At 39.7% G+C, this 18,652-nt stretch overlaps 2 protein-coding genes and 1 long non-coding RNA gene across 8 annotated transcripts in view; 1 reads left to right on the top strand and 2 right to left on the bottom strand.

The window, feature by feature from the left end:
* Window positions 1-3,915, bottom strand: part of LOC107746182 (RING finger protein 148-like) — a 4,827-nt gene extending 912 nt beyond the window's left edge. The window contains exons 1-6 of the mRNA XM_016560296.1: window positions 3,489-3,915; window positions 1,649-1,896; window positions 1,477-1,548; window positions 1,312-1,394; window positions 624-711; window positions 422-539 (exon numbers count right to left, since the gene is read on the bottom strand). Of these exons, the coding sequence (XP_016415782.1) occupies window positions 422-539; window positions 624-711; window positions 1,312-1,394; window positions 1,477-1,548; window positions 1,649-1,896; window positions 3,489-3,915 (1,036 nt within the window). The remainder of the gene's footprint in view (window positions 1-421; window positions 540-623; window positions 712-1,311; window positions 1,395-1,476; window positions 1,549-1,648; window positions 1,897-3,488) is intronic.
* A 2,286-nt stretch (window positions 3,916-6,201) lies between these two features.
* LOC107746181 (uncharacterized) lies at window positions 6,202-7,103 on the bottom strand. The gene is made up of 3 exons (XR_001640665.1): window positions 7,032-7,103; window positions 6,644-6,766; window positions 6,202-6,428 (listed from the first exon to the last, which is right to left on the bottom strand). It is a non-coding gene; the product is annotated as an uncharacterized LOC107746181 (long non-coding RNA).
* Window positions 7,104-8,610: 1,507 nt separating this feature from the next.
* Window positions 8,611-17,603, top strand: sh3bgrl (SH3 domain binding glutamate-rich protein like). Of its 6 annotated transcripts, none has more exons than XM_016560271.1 (5): window positions 8,611-8,683; window positions 9,200-9,352; window positions 15,447-15,632; window positions 16,837-16,917; window positions 17,113-17,603. In XM_016560271.1, exons 2-5 carry the CDS (start codon window positions 9,308-9,310, stop codon window positions 17,146-17,148), a joined length of 348 nt encoding a protein of 115 aa, XP_016415757.1. In that variant the 5' UTR covers window positions 8,611-8,683; window positions 9,200-9,307; the 3' UTR covers window positions 17,149-17,603. The 6 variants fall into 6 exon arrangements, with proteins under 6 accessions (XP_016415757.1, XP_016415753.1, XP_016415754.1 ...); XM_016560267.1 differs by lacking the exon at window positions 8,611-8,683 and adding an exon at window positions 8,700-9,088; XM_016560268.1 differs by lacking the exon at window positions 8,611-8,683 and adding an exon at window positions 8,700-9,088 and having other exon boundaries at window positions 9,178-9,352.
* Window positions 17,604-18,652: the final 1,049 nt, after the last annotated feature.

Raw genomic sequence — 18,652 nt, 5'->3', positions numbered from 1 at the left:
ATATATATATATTGAAAAAAAAAATTTTTTTACATTTTTTTATTAATGGTTTAGTTAAAGTTTTTATAGGGAAAAACGTATAGATGTCCACACACTGACCTAATAGAAAGTTTATTAGTAAAACATTTACTTACTAACGTTTTTATGTAAGAATTTGCTAGACAAATGTCTCATGAATTATGAATTATGTATTAATTCTTTGTTTGCTTTTTAACCTGTGATGTCAAGCATAGAGGAAAATAAAGTCAGTAGGTTCCCAACAACAACAACAACAACAACAACAACAAAACAGTCACTGGTGAATCATGTACAACGATGTAAAATAAAACATTGCAATTAAAGGTGTTTTGTTGTTCATGATCAGATAATCATCACAGAGGAACACAGTATAAAAGAGACAAGGGTAAAGATGTTGACTCACTCTCTGCGGTTTGGCAGTTTGATGTGTGGAGCTGCTCTGTCCTGATCACAGCTAGACAGAACGTGTCACCTGATGATGATGATGATGATGATGAAGGCTCATCGCTCTCCTCATCAATCTAAACACATACAGCAACAAACAGTAAATCCCCCTCCATCCACACGTCTAAATGAAGACGGCTCTGCTGGTTTGCCGGTCTCACCTTGTATTTGAGGATGTGGTATTTACACATGGGGCAGGTGGGGTGTTCCAGCAGCCACGGCTCAATGCACTTCTTATGGTATAAATGTCTGGGAAACAGAACGCACTTCAGGTTAGTTCATATTTAATTCATATTTACAAAAAAAAATAAAAACTTCTAGTGCAGTGTGTATTTTTGAAATGCCATGTTCTACTTTCTCAGGCAGGATGAATTTCAATATTTAAAAAAAACAATACAATACAATAAACTCTCAGTGCATGTTAGTTAATGGATTAATACTAAACAAAATGTAAGTACTATGTTAGAGTATTTACTAATCTTGCTTAACGTTAGTTAATAAAAATACATTTATTCACTGTTAGTTCATGTCAGCTCAACTAATATTAATAGATGCAACTTTTGATTTTAATAATGTGAAAATAGACCAGTATATGTTTAAAACTTTTTTTTTTTTAATTCATGTTAACAAATGGAACCTAATCGTAAAGTGTCACCAATAAACTCTAATGATATGCCTTATGTGTGGCACAAAACACACACCTTTCATTCTGCTTGATATGATATCTAATGCTCTGACAAAAGCAAATTACAATATTAAAACCGTCCAAATGCATGGAAATGCCATTGCTAGACTGATGCTGATGTTATGAAATGTGTGTGATGTTGGGGTAAAATCCTCACACTGCACCTGCAGGGTAAAACTGTGACCTGTTCGTTGTGTTTGAATGGGTCGGTGCACACGACACAGCTCACCTCCTCCGATTCAACCTCCTACAAACACACAGACATAAACTCAAATACACAATTACTGAACACAGTCGTTTATTCCTGCTTCAGCAATCGGACTCAGTACCGGGTCGCCCGTCCGCAGAGTCCGCACTTCTAACTTGGCTATTGCTTTTTCATTCTCTCTCTTCATCTCCCTCTGCACAGAAACGGATGACACAACAGAACGAGCATTGAAAATAAAGATCTCTGAAGTATATTTGACTCTGAGCTCGACTCAGAGTGGCTGGACATTGTACCTCTTGCATACGGAGCTGCTGGTTTCTGTACATTCGTTTGATGAACAGGAAAGCGAAGACGAACATAGTGATGGTTGATATCCCAATGAAGGTGAAGGACAGCGCGTATACCCATGTAGAGCTGTACCACAGGCCGTGAGGATTGGCCACTACGATCTCCACGTACACATCTGAGCCATTCTTAACCAGGTTAGCCATTTCTTTGCCTAGAATATTGCCAACCATGATGGCAGCTATGTCATCGGCACCTGTAGAAATAAAACACTGCAATGTTAACCATGACCACTGCTTCTAAGATCAACAGCACATGTAGAAGACTCTAATATCAAGTTCATGCATGTTGTTGGATTCTTTGTGCATAAATGTTTTTGTAATAACCATTGTAATAATTTTGAAATATATCTATATATATATTCTCAGTTCATTTATTTTTGGCAAGTTGTGCTGGAATGATCTGATTCAGATCACGTAACAACATATCATAATTACAGAGGTCTGAACTCTGTCTGTCTAAAACGTACAGATATCTGAAATATATCACGCTCGCTGACGATGCAAGCAGGGATGAGGATCTAAATGCAGGAATTTATTGACTGAAGCAATACTGCAAACACAGACACTGGGGGCACGAACCACGTGAACCATAACATCAAACAACTGACATAACACAAGAGCAACTACATAAGCAGAGCAGAACCAATGAACTAATGAGTAACCGTGGAAAAACAGGAGGTGAACAAGCAACAAAAGAAACAGAACTACAAAATAAGAGTCCATGACACAGACACAGAAAACACAGGCAGGGATCGTGACACAATAATACATTACTGTGACTGCACTTTTATCTGTTGTTGAGAAATGGTCAGGTTTAAGGTAGTGGTCAAAAATGTTTATGAAAGTATAAAGATATAAATCTCTAATTTTAGACATATATTTATTAGCCAGTTATAAAGATAAGAAACACACAAGGCAAGCAATAGGCGTAATAGGGTAAGGCGTTGTTTAATTTTTGACAGGAATGAAAACGAGGCTGTGAGGTACAGAAGTACAGTGCGTTCAATGGATTGTGCTATAGTTTAACAACATACCGACTGTTCAGTTGACAAAACGTCAAAAGAAGAAAAAAAAAACCTTCATAAAACAGTTTTGAAAGTTGTTGTGAAAATGACCTTTATTCAGTGCGTGCCATTGTAAAGTCTGTAAGTCTGTCCCTCACAGGCTCGTTTTCATCCACGTTAAATGCAATATGGAATCTAACCTGATTAAGGTCTATTAAAAAAAGGAATTTCCCAGTTCACTGATATAGCGATGTCTTCACAGCCTGATACTCACACGCAAGGCACTTGACCGTGCTTCAGTTTTTGATGCCTTGGGAGTAAGAGCAAGCTGTAATTTAAAGCAATAACTTTTGTTATTGCTCAATTTTTAATCCTATCAATAAAGCAAGCTAATAGCAGCATTAACATCAACAACCTTGTTTAGATCACTGGCATAATGGCCAGTTTATAACATTTTTCTTATTTTGTATTGTTTTTCAACCTCTTGACTGTCATACATTTGAGATTTCAATGCTTTCTTACTGTATGGAAATTATGTAATTTGATGTATTTTATATCTATTAAAGCATTTTACAAAATGCCTAAGGATGCATTTGATTCTTTAGAAAATACAATTTACTCAAGGATGATGTCAGTTATATAATAGCATGTTTTTCTCCACCGCATAAACATCTTATATAGTTGTTTCCTCATGCTGTAAGACACTACAGCACAATTTTCTGTGAAGCTACTTTGAAACAAACTGACTTGTCTTGGATTATCAGTTAGAGAAACTCTCATACCTGAATGGGCCATCAGGTCAGTGTTATTGCCCGTCCCATCTATGTTGTAAATAACAACTGCCGAGGCTCCTTCTCGCTGAGCAGCTCGTATCTTCTGTGAATATGTACAGTTCCCTCTTTTTATCAGGGCAATCCATGGCTGGTGTTTCGCGGTGAAAGTAGTGTTCCTCGAGCATGCCAGAGGATCTGAATTTGGAAGCACTAGCAGCCCAGAAGCTGAATCCAAGGGTGAGTCTGCTCCAAACATGCCACACTCACATATACTGCCCACAGTTTCATTAGATACGCTGTCAAAGTATCTGACTTCAACATAAGCAGTCCAGTAAATCAAGGAAGCACTTAGTTGGAAGCAGTACTGGAAAACTAACACCGACAACCAGATACATGAACGTCCATGTACTGCTCTAAGCTTCAGGTTCGCTTTCATTGCACCAGGTAAACACGCCTGTGTTTTGGCATTACTCTGTTGCCATCAAAAGTAATCAGATGCCTTCTTGAAGGTAATATAAGACGTTTTTTTATTTACGTCATGTGAGGTGTTCTTATCACAGTGGACCTTGGACGTTGGTTAAGGTAATATAAATTTCAAAGGGTTGGGTTTAAATTTTTTTTTTCCCCTTCAGGAAACTGTTGCCACTTTAAGCACTCTGTAGGTGTCACAATATGCACCTTGTTTCTGTGTTTCCCTTCTTTCCCGCCTAGTTTATTCCCCTGATCTAGTTTCCCCGTTTGTGTCTGATTGTGTCATTCTGTCCAGGTGTGTCTAGTTTGGTCTGTGTATTTAAGTGGCTCCCTTTCTGTTCATTGTTGTTGGGTCTTGAACGTCAATACCTCGACAGAGCTGAGTATTTCCCTGGAGCCAGAGTCTCATTCGACGTCTGACCAGGTGTGGGAGCCGGCAACGAAGCCTGCCACGGAGGATTACACAGTGGAGTGTGAGGGTGCCACCTTTCCACCTGTGGAGCTGATTTGCTTCGGGTCTGTCAGTCTCCAGCTCCAGCCTTCGTCAAAGTTTATTGGATAACATTTGAAGTATTGTATTCTAGATTTAGAAAATATCATTCGTTCTACAGAGACTGAGTTGGTAAAATTTTTAAATTATGTGTTCTTGACTACTGGCACTGGTTACCCCGTAGTTCTTGTTCTTTTTAGATTAGCTTTCGGACACAGTGAACGTCTCAGGTTACTTATGTAACCATGGTTCCCTGAGTAGGGAACGAGACACTGCGTCCTCTAGGGGTCGCTATGGGGAACGCCTCGTCGTGACCCGTGTCTGAAGCATACATTGAAAAAACACCAACAACACGTTGGCCGGCGACAGCCCATGACGTCACTACCGGTGCGACTATAGTATAAATAGGCGCCGGGAGCACACATCATTCACTTCTTCATCTGAAGCTTGCGTTCGAAGCCTATTTATACTATAGTCGCACCGGTAGTGACGTCATGGGCTGTCGCCGGCCAACGTGTTGTTGGTGTTTTTTCAATGTATGCTTCAGACACGGGTCACGACGAGGCGTTCCCCATAGCGACCCCTAGAGGACGCAGTTCGAAGTTCCCTTGAAAGGGAACCATAACATTCGTATTACTCTATTTGAGAAGTGTGTTGGTATGAGATGAAATACTCTAAACTGGTTTAAATCTTATTTTAAAGAACGAAGCTTCTCTGTGAAGTTTGGAGAACGCTCCTCAAGCTCCGCTATGCTGATGCGTGGTGTCCCACAAGGATCGATACTTGACCCAATTCTGTTCTCTGTTATCGTCGTCATGCCTTTGCTCCCGTACGTGCAGACGCATGCCCTCAGTGCTTCTGTTTTAAGTAACGTAGCATGCCTTCCTCCTCTCCATGAATTTCCAAGTTTGTTTTCAGTCATTTGTGTCCATGTTCCAAACAGAACTGTAGGTTCACAAGGACATTGTAAGTATGAATGAGGAAGATGAACTGCCATGATCATCACCAGTTTGTTGTGTAGTCAATCTCAGCAGAGATCACCACAGATGATGCATAAGTCTTTTACTCAAGCATGGCATACAAAACTTTCTCTCTCCTACATGTCTATTCCCCAACATGATACAACTCCCCCTAGTGGGCATTTCCCATCAAATCATGTATTTGAGTTAACACTTCTCACTTGGTTACAAAAGTGCAAAACATGCAAGCATCAAAGTCTGTCTCTTTGAATGACAAAGTTCTGTGTAAAGGTTAGTGACACTAGAATGTCCAGTGTGAGCAGTGATCAATGAATCTTCAGTGATTCTCGTCAAATTTATTGCCGTTTAGTTTTTTAATAAAAAAAAAAGGGAGAGGCAAAAGTGAGGAATTCCATTTTCTTTATTAGCAGACACTGCAACATTAGAGAGTGTACATCATAACCTGCAGACTTCAACACGTCAGAATCACATGGTAAAAAAATTACAATTTGCATGAAAACATTTAACAAGCTGCCATTAACCTTTAGATTTTTTTTTTTTTTTGCAAGGGACAGTGAAATATATCAGCTCTCTTAAATCTCTGCTTACAGGTTGTGACCCCTCCCCCTCCCTGTTATGAATAATACACCAAAATCTATGACAAATGATTAAACAAAAAGACAATTTCCCTCAGCCGTGTTTTAAGAACTTGATGACGTCTGATTTTTCTAGACCAAACAAGTTATCAATAACAATAAATGGCATTTAAAAATACCTTTAGTGTGGCATTCTCACAGAAACAATCACTGCAAATCTACAAGGTGCTCAGCATTTAGCTTCAGTTTGTGCTAAAAATCCATGCTGATGCTTATAAAACCATTAATAAAAATATTTCTCTGTGAACAATATGCCTTGGAGGTTGACAATGACACAACACTGGGAGTGATGAGGAACTGCGACGACAGTGTTGATGAGAGGCAAGAGTGCTACTCAGACTTCGCTTCCTTCGTTTCTTTGAGTCTGTGTGACCTGAGGATGGGTTGAGAGGAAGAAATCATCAAGAATAATGATTTTTTCATGTCAAAAGATAGGAAGAATATGCTAGTGTAACAGCATTCCAATTATTTTATTCCACACAGTCAACACAAAATGAAAAGTAAAATGAGCTTATAAAAAAATAAATACCGTGACTCTGCAGTGTTTCTATGGACAGTCTAATGTGAAATCATGAGATTATAACACACCGCTTTGGTCTTGGCCTCTCAATTTTCAGAGTGGTTCTCCTCGCTGCCTGCAGACTCTGAGCTCTCCTTGGCCTTCACCTTGGTCTTTTTATCCTCCTTTTTGACATTGGATGCTTTGTCTTTCTACAGAGGAAGTGAATCATTGGCAGCAATGTGTAAGAATATTTGCACATGTGTAAACTCTCAATAGCAGTACTTTGAACGCTGTAGCACACAATTTATTTATTGCACATTGTGTATGCTTATATATGCCTATTGTGATTTTGCCTGTGAACATGCTGCAAACTCACTTTGCCTATAAAATTAACTAACTAACTAACTAACTAACTAACTAACATTGTTCTAATTTAAAAGTTTTATTGCTGGTTTGTTAGGTATCTGTTTTTACCTTTTTTGGTTTGGGTGCAGCCTTCAGAGGAGCGGGTCTCTATGAATGAAAAACACAGCTGAGAAGTAAAATATACTTGATATATATAGACATTGTTCAACTGACATTATAAAACAAAAGACAGAAGAGACTTAAATTATGAACGTTATACATTTTTAAATTAAAATGTTTTTCTCTTAGGTGCACTAAAATACAAAATTCCAGTATTGTGTATTTACTGTATTTTCTACAGTAAAATTTCTTTTAAATTAAGATTATTATTTTGATTAATGATTTATATATTTATATTAGGTTTGGTGGGGAATTTCAGATATACATAATTCCTGTAACCAGTCTATTTAACAACCTTTTTTAAGCACACACACTCTCTCTCTCACACACACACACACACACGTCTGGTTTGCTATCCTTGTAGGGACTCTCCATAGGGATAATGGTTTTTCTGCTGTACAGACCGTATATTCTATTTCCCTACACCTAAACTTATCCCTTACAGGAAACTTTCTGCATTTTTAGATTTTCAAAAAACTTCATTCTGTGTGATTTATTAGCTTGTTTAGCCGTGGGGAACTCAATTTAGTTCCCCACCGTGACATGAGTCCCCATGAGTCTGTGTGTATTCAGGTTTAAGTCCCCACCAGAATAGAAAACAGGTACACACACACACACACAGACACACACTCTCACACACATACATACACAGACACACTCACACAAAGACACACTCATCATTAATTTAATATATATATATATATATATATATAAATATTCACATATATAAATTCACCTTTCACATATAAAACCAATAAAGGAACCCAGTGGCCTGTATGAGTAAAATTAGTAAACTCAGTTGAGTTCAGTTCAGCTCAACCATCCCTCATTAATAGCACAACCAACCCCTATGTGAGCTGTGAGAGGAGGAGCTGACAGCGCCATCTGTCGGCACGTGAGCGCTGTCATCTGCTCACGAGAACAAAGACTATAAAATAATAACGCCGCTATTGTCCATGTGAGTGTGTTCTCCATCAGTGAAGTCTTTAACATTGCACAGGTCATATTTCGTAGGAGTGGATGTTTCGTGGTTGATTTTATGAGTTTCTTCATGCACAGCATGGCTGACTAATCTAGCGATGGAAAGCACAAAACAAATTTGCGCGCGCAATCGCACACACTGCGCAAAACATGCACGAGATATGAGATTATAAGAAATATGCGGCGCGGATTTCAGTGTTAAATATGTTAAATGTATGCAGATCTATACTTTGCAATGCAGTGAATAAATAAACCACATTAATAGGACTCTCAGTTCCGAACGCCTCCCTGATGCAGGAGACAGGAGTGTGTGTGTGTGTGTGTGTGTACCTTTCTTTTAGGCATGTTGGGCTCCTAAAGATATTCTGCGAAACAGCTGCTTTAGAAGAGATCTCGGCATATATGTGCTCGGCTCACTACACCAGTATTAAACGCGGAGGAGCATTACAGCGCATGACTGGATGGGGCGAGGGGCGTGGCTTAGGCCTGATTGATGCCTAGTTAGACCAATCAGCGCTGAGAACTGAAAGCCGAGCACGAAGAGCCGGTATTTGTGAAAAATGTCGACAGTCCCATAAGAAATGTTGACGGAGGGTATTCACTCCTCGTAAACTTAATGTGTGCGTCTTTATTAGTATACTTTTAACGAGGCACAACCGGCAAACCTTTGAGTTTTTTGCCATTTCAGCGCCGTTTAGTCACGGGGTGATTTATTTCTGCGAGTTCTGTAACGTTACTCAAGATGGCGCCCTGCAGTCGAGTCGGGTTTTAGGGGTTGTTTGTTTAGCAAGCCTGCAGATGATTAAGACAAAAAATAAGAGCAGCTCTGTCATTTTGTGACATTTATTTGCTGGAAACCATTCACACACACACACACACACATGTGTCACAGAAAAGTGCGCATTTTCAACTAAAACTTCAGTATCAAGGAAAAGTGTTCATCATGACAACACCCACATATCACAGAGTGATCGAGCGATCTTAATCACACTGAGAATCACGCGGTTAAACTCATATCTAGCGCAGTAAGTTATTGCTATAAGTTGTTTTGAGAGAGCTGCGCATGTCAGAGCAGTCAGTCCTGTTTCATCAAAAGCTCGTCTTTGATTCTCAGCTCGGCTGTTTCTGATGAACAGGAAGAGTTCGGCAGAGGCGGGGAATGAGGAGAGAGAGACCGAGAGACGGGCCAAAACAAGAGTTTGATCGCTGTTTGCTGCTCTGTGACACCCGAGGAACCTGACACTATGGTGATTAAAGTTTACATCGCGACATCCTCCGGATCGACATCGGTAAGCACTTCAGATGATCTGAGCCTCACGTGCGACTGGAACCAGACATCCTTAGGAACACGACAAAATACAACAACAAACAGTGCAAGAAGAGTCTGCAATTATTGTCATTTTAATTATTTCTATGATGTCTTTGCTGACGCATATCAAATGACCAGAGCTTTAGTGTAGTAACAACAATAACTGTGACACTAAATACTGTGACATTTTGGCGGAAATTATGGTAATCACGGAAATGCTTGGTTGTGTTTTTATTATAGGTAATTTGAAAACATTTATTAACAAATGCAATGCCAGCACTACTGCTAGAGACTACAGTAGTCTTTTGTTCTCATGCAAATTTCACAGAGAAAAACACAGTCACTGCAAACTCTAAATATGGTGTTGAAGTTGACCGGTAATGTAACCACTTTCTCTGACTGGAAATAATCACTTCTGTTCAAGATTTCTCCAAAAAAAGAAAAAAACCATTAGGTGCATTTAACTGGACTAGGAAATGCATGAGAACGGACTCAGAATGGCCATTCCAGTTTAGCTGAGTATGTTTTATTTGCATCCTAACTGTTGAAAAGTTAAATGGCAGTATTTAGGTGTGTATCTAGAGGGAGCTCTTCCTCCAGCAGCTCATTTGGCTCGAACTCTTCCTAATTTGGTGAGTTAGAGCAGTGGTTCCCAACCCTGGTCCTGGAGGCACCCCAACACTGCATGTTTTGCATGTCTCCTTAATCAAACACACCTGATTCAGATCATCAGCTCATTAGTAGAGACTCCAAGACCTGAAATTGGTGTGTCAGAGAAAGGAGACATGCAAAATGTGCAGTGTTGGGGTGCCTCCAGGACCAGGGTTGGGAACCACTGAGTTAGAAAATACCATTGTGCTCCACATACTGTAAGTTATGTAACATTGGAATGATGCTCCTGACTTGTCCATACTTCAGCCACCAGTGGCAAGTGGTTTTCTTCTGAAATGAGAAGGAAAAGTCCTTGCTCTTTTTTTTTTTTTTAGTCCATTGCAAATAAATCTTCAGATTTCTTTCTATGTTGACACAGTTTACGTGTTACATGATGAACAAGCAACCAATGTTTCCGAGATGTTTCATCAGCTGAACAATCAGTATGTTGTTAAACAACAGTACAGTCTATTGAACGCACTGTACTTCAGTCCCTCACAGCCTCGTTTTCATTCCTGACAAAAATTAAATATGGTGCTACTCTGTCTATGAGTAGAGACACTAGTCCTAAAATGGATTGGTCTGATAATGGAGACATAAAATGTGAGATATAAAATATGCCCATGTGGTTCCAAAAACAGGGTTGGGAAACATATGGACTTGAATTTCTAGTGAAATTGTTTGAATTTCTAATTAGTCCTTCTATTTCCACCAAACTGACCCATTCAGGCTGATTTGTGGAGCATAAAAATCGTAATAAGCAAATCATACTGTAATCGAGACACTGCCTCTTTTTGCATAGTTATGCGCAATTACCAGCCATCAAAGTCACACCACACCTTGGGACAGCTGAACGAGCTGATCAAGGTGTTCAGGATCACTAGACAGTCACAGACAGGTGTGTTGAATCAGGGTTGAAGCTGAACTCTAAAGGAATATGGATCTTGAGGGCCAGAGTTGAGGGTCCTGTCACATAGGCTCTATAAGAACTCAATGATGAGACTGCCTCCCCCTTAATCTCCATAGGTGTTTGCTGTCAGAAAGCGTTTCTTTAGAAAAATGAGTGCTTTATAGACTGTTTGGTGTCATACTGTTTGATACTGTTTGGCAAATTATTGGCAAAATTGGTTTTCAAACTTTTTTTCTTTTTTTCTTTTTAAATTGACGTGATCTCTCTCTCTATATGGACCGAAACAAAAATTTACAGAAAATTAAGTTTCTACAATATTTAGTGGTAGCTTATCAGTGGTGACTGTCAGTTAATGTACATATGGCAGAAATGTACGGAAAAATCAATTAAAGACGTAATCAAACAGACGATGAACACTATTAACAGCAATTATTATATGATGCAATCAAACTTATAGCAAAATGTGGTAGTTCTGTATGTTGTTTCAGGGTTGGCATCATCTGAGGTCCTCTGAGGGGTTGGCATCATCTCTTCTCAGGTGTTCTGGATCCAGACTGAAGCTTGTGTAAATCCTAGTTACCACGGGATGTCAATCCTGTGGCAAAAACAGAGAAACAAATAGGGACATAATTAGCGTAGCTGCTGTTCCAACCAAGTAAAATTAATTTGTTTAACCCAAACTAAAGAATAATAATGTGCATTTGATCAGATATAACTGCAGTACAAGATTATGAGATGCATTATTTGAATGCTTGGCCAAAGAGATGTGTCTTTAATCTAGATTTAAACAGAGAGTGTGTGTCTGAACTCCGAACATTATCAGGAAGGCTATTCCTCTCTCTACCTCCTTTAGTGGACTTTGCTATTCTAGGTACTACCAAAAGTCCAGAGTTTTGCGACCTTAGGGAGCGTGATGGATTGTAGCGAGGTAGAAGACTAGTTAGGTACGCAGGAGCTAACCCATTAAGGGCCTTATAGGCAAGTAATAATATTTTGTAACTGATACAGAACTTAATAGGTAGCCAGTGCAGAGACTGTAAAATTGGGGTAATATGATCATATTTTCTTGACCTGGTAAGGACTCTAGCCGCTGCATTTTGGACTACCTGTAGCTTGTTTATTGAAGATGCAGGACAACCAGCTAGCAGCGCATTACAATAGTCCAGTCTAGAGGTAATCAATGCATGAACTAGCTTTTCTGCATCAGAAACAAGTAACATGTTTCGTAACTTGGCAATGTTTCTAAGATGGAAGAATGCTGTTTTTGTAACATGGGAAATATGATTTTCAAAAGACAAGTTGCTATCTAATATAACACCCAGATTTTTGACTGTAGAGGAAGTAACAGTACATCCGTCTAGTTGCAAATTATAATCCAAGAGATTCTGTGTACTGTCTGTCTTTTGGTCCAATAAGTAATATCTCTTATCTTATCAGAATTTAATAGGAGAAAATTACTGGTCATCCAATCTTTTACATTTTTAACACACTCTGTTAGCTTAGATAATTTAGAAGTTTCATCTGGTCTTGTTGAGATATATAGTTGAGCATAACAGTGAAAACTAATCCCGTATTTGGACAGATCCTTGTGGCACTCCATACTTTACTGGTGATAATTGAGATGACTCCCCGTTTAAATAAACAAAGTGGTAAATTTTAAAAAGAAAAAATTGTGTTGTTCCCTTTCTGTCATTCACTTCGACGTTGTGTCAAGTGTACGACACTAGGGGTTGCTCTCTGGAGCCCAAACACCTCTGACATCATTGAGAAAAGGCCAATGAAATTGGCGAGCAAAATTTGCATTGCTGGCCACACCCCGGACATCCGGGTATAAATAGGCAGTGCAGCATTTGCTCACTCGTTCTGTTTTTTGGAGCCAAATGCATCGTTTCTCTGTGAGAAGCAGCACTCATTCACCTCTTGATCTCCTCGTCATTGGATCTACAGCACAGGCAGCGTTCTCTCCCTTCTCATACACAGCTAAGTGTTGTGAGAGTACCCCTGGGTGCTTCAATGGCGATCTTTAAGAGCAAATTTCCTCATAAAACAGTAAATTCTCTAAAATAGCTTCACGGGGGGAACTGTGTGTGTCCGCAAACATGCCTTTCCGTTTGTGCCCTTCTGGTTGCGGGTTTTACATCTCTCCTAATGACCGGCACGAGTGCTGTGTTCAGTGTTTGGGCTGCGCTAATGCTGAAACAGCCCTCGTAGATGGTTCATGTTCCACTTGCGAGGACATTACCATAGGCACGTTGTGCTCGCGTTCTTTTCTAAAAGGTCACGGGTCAGATTTTGAATATGAACGGGCCTCCTCAAATGAATAATTTTACCTGTATTTATGTATTTTTGTTTATTTTTAATCTGGGATTGACTCTATGTATACAGGCAGAGGAAGTTAAGCTAGAATCTTAGGAGTATCCCTTGAACATATATTTTTTATTTAAAATATAACCTTGTAAATAGGATTTTTAAGGATGACAATTTATTTTCTACAATTAATGAAATGACTCCAGACTTGACTCTGACTCCAGCTTAAAGACTCGAGACTTGATTTCAGACTCAAGCTTAAAGACTTCAGACTTGACTCGGACTTCAGATTAAAGACTTGTGGACATGTCTGGTACAAGGTTCTTCCCTTCGGGCTGTCCCTGTCTCCTCGCATCTTCACGAAAGTTACGGAGGCGGCCCTTGCCCCTCTCAGGGAAGTGGGCATTCGCATTCTCAATTACCTCGACGACAGGCTTATTCTAACTCACTCGTGAGAATTGGTTTGCGCTCACAGGGACATGGTCCTAGACCACGTAGCCCAACTGGGACTTCGGGTCAACTGGGAAAAAAGAATGTGTGGCCAGAGTGTTGCCGAACTTTCAGCTCTTGGAAGGACATCTCATTTCTACGGGCTGAGGTGCCCCTAGAACAGGTGTCCAGATGCATAGTTGTTACAACAGATGCTTCCAAGACAGGCTGGGGCACTGTATGCAATGGGCATGCAGCCTCCGGTGTCTGGACGGGCCCTTGGCTGCACTGGCATATCAATTGCCTGGAGTTGTTGACGGTGCTTTTGGCCTTGAGGAGGTTTTGACCATTGATCCAAGGCAAGCACGTGTTAGTCCGTATGGACAACACAGCGATGGTTGCGTACATCAACCACCAGGGCGGTGTTTGCTCACATCGCATGTCACAACTCGCCCACCATCTCTTACTTTGGAGCCAGCACAGACTCAAGTCTCTGCATGCCTCTCACATCCTGGGCGACCTCAATTGTGTAGACGGACTCCCTTTAACGACAGATCTCGCTCCTAGGCGAGGGGTGGCTTCATCCCAGACGGTCCAGCTGATTTGGAGTCGATTCGGCCAGGCACAGGTAGATCTGTTTGCCTCGCTAAAGTCCACTCACTGCCAGTTGTGTTATTCCCTGACCGAGGCTCCCCTGCACTGGCTCACAGCTGGCCCCTGGGCCTACGCAAATATGCGTTTCCCCCAGTGAACCTCATTTCACAGACACTGTGCAAAGTCAGGGAAGACAAGGACCAACTATTGCTTGTGGCACCATATTGGCCCAACAAGACTTGGATCTCGGAGCTCGTGCTACTGGCATCAGCTCCTCCCTGGAAGATTCCCCTGAGGAGGGACCTGTCTGGCACCCGCACCCGGATCTCTGGAACCTCCATGTCTGGTCCCTGGACGTGACCAGGAGGAATTGAAAGTGAAAATGTGGCATCGGATCTGTTCTATCTTTCCTCCGAGAGGGTCTGGACAGGCACCTATCTGCCTCTACCCTTAAGGTGTAAGTGACCGCTATTGTGGCAAACCACAACACTGTAGGTGGCATGAAGACGGCCTTTCTGACTGCACTCACTTCTATCAAGAGGGTGGGGGATCTCCAAGACCTCTCCGCCAGCGAATGTTGGAGAATGAGGTCTTAAGTCTTTGGCGTTGGAAAATTACGAGGAGGAGAGGTGCATTTGGTCATGACATGTTGGCTTGTCAACATCTGTTCCCCTGTGGTCTCATAACGCAGTTCAGCAGCTGTGGCGTTTAGTATAGGGACCCCCAGTGTTATACACTCGACACAACAACGAAGTGAACGACAGAAAGGGAACGTCTCGGTTGCGTATGGTAACCCTCGTTCCCTGGTGGAGGGAACAGAGACATTGTGTCCCTTATGCCACAAATCTGAACTGCCTTTGAGTGGGTTGAAACGCTTCTCGACTCCTCTTTTTCAACATCTTCTGCATATTTGAACCCTTGCCAGCAGTGTCTGTATTTGAGATTCATAATAAAAAAATGTTGGTAACACTTTACTTGAAGCCTTTCCCAGAACACTATGGTTATATCCTTATTTTTCCGAAAAGGCTGTAACTCAACAAAAAACTAATACTCACAAAACCTGATACATGTGAAGTCCACTGTAAATAATAATGCTTTCACACATTAAATGTCCTCTGTTTGAGGGCATCAGAATTAGTGTCCATTGATTTTAATGTGCGATTTAATCTTCTGTTTCCCTCAGATCAAGAAACAGCAGCAGGATGTCATGGGCTTCTTGGCAGCCAATAAGATTGAGTTTGAGGAATGTGACATCGCAGCTGATGAAGACAACAGGAAGTGGATGCGAGAACACGTCCCCGAGGATTTCCGACCGGCAACAGGGAACCCTTTACCTCCTCAGATCTTCAACGAGGACAGATACTGTGGGGTATATATATATATATATATATATGATTTACTTTCTTCTGTAGAGTAGAAAATAATATTTTTTAAGAATTTCAGCTTTTTTGTCCATATTAACTTTCAAGCTCCAAAAAGGACATAAAGGTAGCGTAAAATTAATCGATATTACTAGACTGGTACATTATTTTTTCTGAAATAACACAATGACTTTGTATCAGTGCATTAGGTCCTAAAGTGGCAGCAGCCTAATATGTAACTACTGCAGTATATAAGTTGCCGTAGTATGCTCATTTACAAGTTCATAATTTTTGGGGGATTAGAATATATTTACACGAGTTTAAAAAACCCCATCTTTTTCTCATACTGTACATCTCTGCAGCAGCTCGTTGTACTCTCTGCCTGAAACACTCGGTTTTAGTTCCTGTTTTAATCTAATAATATTAAAAAGAGAGAAAATCACACACTGTGAATAACATAAGTAGCTTCCATAAGGATCAATGTATATTTAATTCATACAGTGAAGACTGTGCAGTTTTATTTTTACATTAGACGATTCAATTTCTGTAGTGTTTTGTAATTGAATAGTATACTACTGTTAGAAAGACCTATCTAAAAAGTACTGTTTATCTCATTTACTGTATTTAGCCAATTGTTTGTAATTTGCTTCTTTATTCTTATGTTCAATAACAAAAATAAAACAAAATGTCAAAAATGATTATATTATGATAACTATACGTTCCATAAAATAAAATTAATCATATCATGCAATAAAATTTTGATCGTCATTTGGAGCATGAAAGTTTTGACTCCCACTGACTTTAATAACACGAACATCTGAAACATTCTTCATAATATCTTCTTTTGTATTTCCCAGTAAAAAGAAAGCCGTACAAGTTTAGAAAGACATGAGGCTGAATAAATGATGATAGAATTTTATTTTCCAGGTGAAATGTTCCTTTAACAACAGATTTAACCCAGAATATTCCTTATGATATTTTCAGGTTTAAAAACAAAAGTGATTTAGTTTACCCACCATAGATCAAGAAGTTCACAGATGACACTAATACTGTAAAAGCAATCGAAATGAATTTATTTCAGTCTGTTTTCGTTGTACAGGTATTTTTTACCAATATCATTTTAACTGGCGTCTGGTGTTTTGACTGATTCAAACCGACTCGAAGCCAGACCGTATGATTTGAGCAGTGCTTTCTTTTGCTTCTGTGCTCCAGAATTACGAGGCGTTCTTCTGTGCCCGTGAGGACAATGCAGTGTATGCGTTTCTGGGCTTGACGGCGCCTCCAGGCTCAAAGGTAGGTGTCTGAGGGACATAAAGGCTCCTTTATTCGCAGCGCACGTGTCCCGTGTGTGTGTCTACTCTAAGAATGTAGTGCTAAAGTCCCGTCTGATGTTGCACACACATGCTCTAGTCCTTCTTCTGCTGTACTGAACAGCTTCTCACTGCAGATTTGAACTGATTCGATGGCTTTCTGTGTGTTTCTTCACAGGAAGCAGAAGCGCTGTCTAAGAAAACGCAGATGTAATCTAGAAAAGCGGCTCTAGCAGAGCTGAAGAACTCCTGCACTTTCTGATGATTGAGTTTCTTTTCTTGTTGGTTCTTTTTTTTTTCTTTGCACCCATTAAATTATGTGATGAATTATTTGTCCACTCAAAAGTCCATCTTATTGATTGAACTGTTCAAACTGAAAAGAAAGCATGTCTGCAGTCGTCCAAATAGACGAGCAAACTTGATTTTAATTATATTTAATCATTCCTCTAATGTTTAAGCATGCAGTTTTTGTTATGTTTATGCTTGAATGTTCTTGATTATGTATGCGGTTCAAGTTACATTTAATACGTGCGCATATATTCAGGGTTTCTGGTGGTCTTAAAAACTCTTAAGTCTTAATTTTACCTTTCACAAATTAAAGCCTTAAAAGGTTTTAATTCGGAGCAGAAAGTCTTACATTCATAAAGGCAGGGGGTTAAATGCTTCATGTGCTGCAAAAAAGTATAATAAAAGTAACTGAATAATTGATACAAATATCTAAACGTCCTTAAATTTACTTATGAAGTCTTGTTTGGGGAATCAACTTGTTTTTGCTTTGAATGAAGTTTATTTTTCTGAGCCCACTGACAGATATTTGTCTCCTTTTTAATCATAAATTCACTTCTTTTTTTTGTACATTTCTCAGAAAACAAGACATGCTATTTTTTGCATCTATGTTAAGAATCTTTTAGACATTTGCACTGGAAAACAAGACAAAAATACTGCGGAAGAACATCACTTTTGTGCAGTGTGATCAGAATACAGTAAAACTTATCAGGTACAGCAAAAGTTATTTCCATTTTAGTTTTTTTTTTGTTGGATAAAATGAAAAGTATTGAAGAACAGTTGGAAGTTGTATTTTCCAACTTTAAAGTGCTATCACAGCTCATTGTGTTCTCCTTATGCCGAGTTCACGCTGCACGATTTTAGCCCGATTTTTCACTCGCAGACAGGTTTTGCGAAATCGCCGACAAATGCCCGAAATCGGAGGCAAATCGGTGCTCGTTCACGCGAGTGACAAGCACGCAGTGTGAATTATCAAAGACACGATCTGAGAGAATCGCCAATGCGTCGCCAATATGCAGTGTGAAACCCCCTGTCGCCGATCCATCGCGCAATGTGAACACAGCAGCAACTGAATGCTACCCCAGATAGTCACGCAGTGTGAAAACAACGGCGATCCGACGAGTTTGAAAATCGTGCAGTGTGAACTCGGCATTAGACACTTACATTTAGAGAACACGCTCCCTTCATTTTTTTTCTAAAGTTTTTCTTTAATTGGGTCTTTAAAAAAAGGTCTTAAAAACTCTTAAATTTACCTTCATAAAACTTGAAGAAACCCTGATACTTAACTCAAGTCCATTAATACGCCCATATATTTTCGTGATTTGTTTCATTTGTTTATTTCTTAAAGAAATGTTGGCAATTATAGTTTGCATTTTTGTATGTTTAAATATTATTTTTAGTTTTTTTTTCATTATTTTTACTAAATGATTTAT

The sequence above is a fragment of the Sinocyclocheilus rhinocerous genome, unplaced genomic scaffold, assembly GCF_001515625.1.
Source record: "Sinocyclocheilus rhinocerous isolate Xijiao unplaced genomic scaffold, SAMN03320098_v1.1 scaffold348, whole genome shotgun sequence".
Lineage (NCBI taxonomy): Eukaryota > Metazoa > Chordata > Actinopteri > Cypriniformes > Cyprinidae > Sinocyclocheilus > Sinocyclocheilus rhinocerous.
This window is presented reverse-complemented; position numbering and strand designations above follow the sequence as displayed.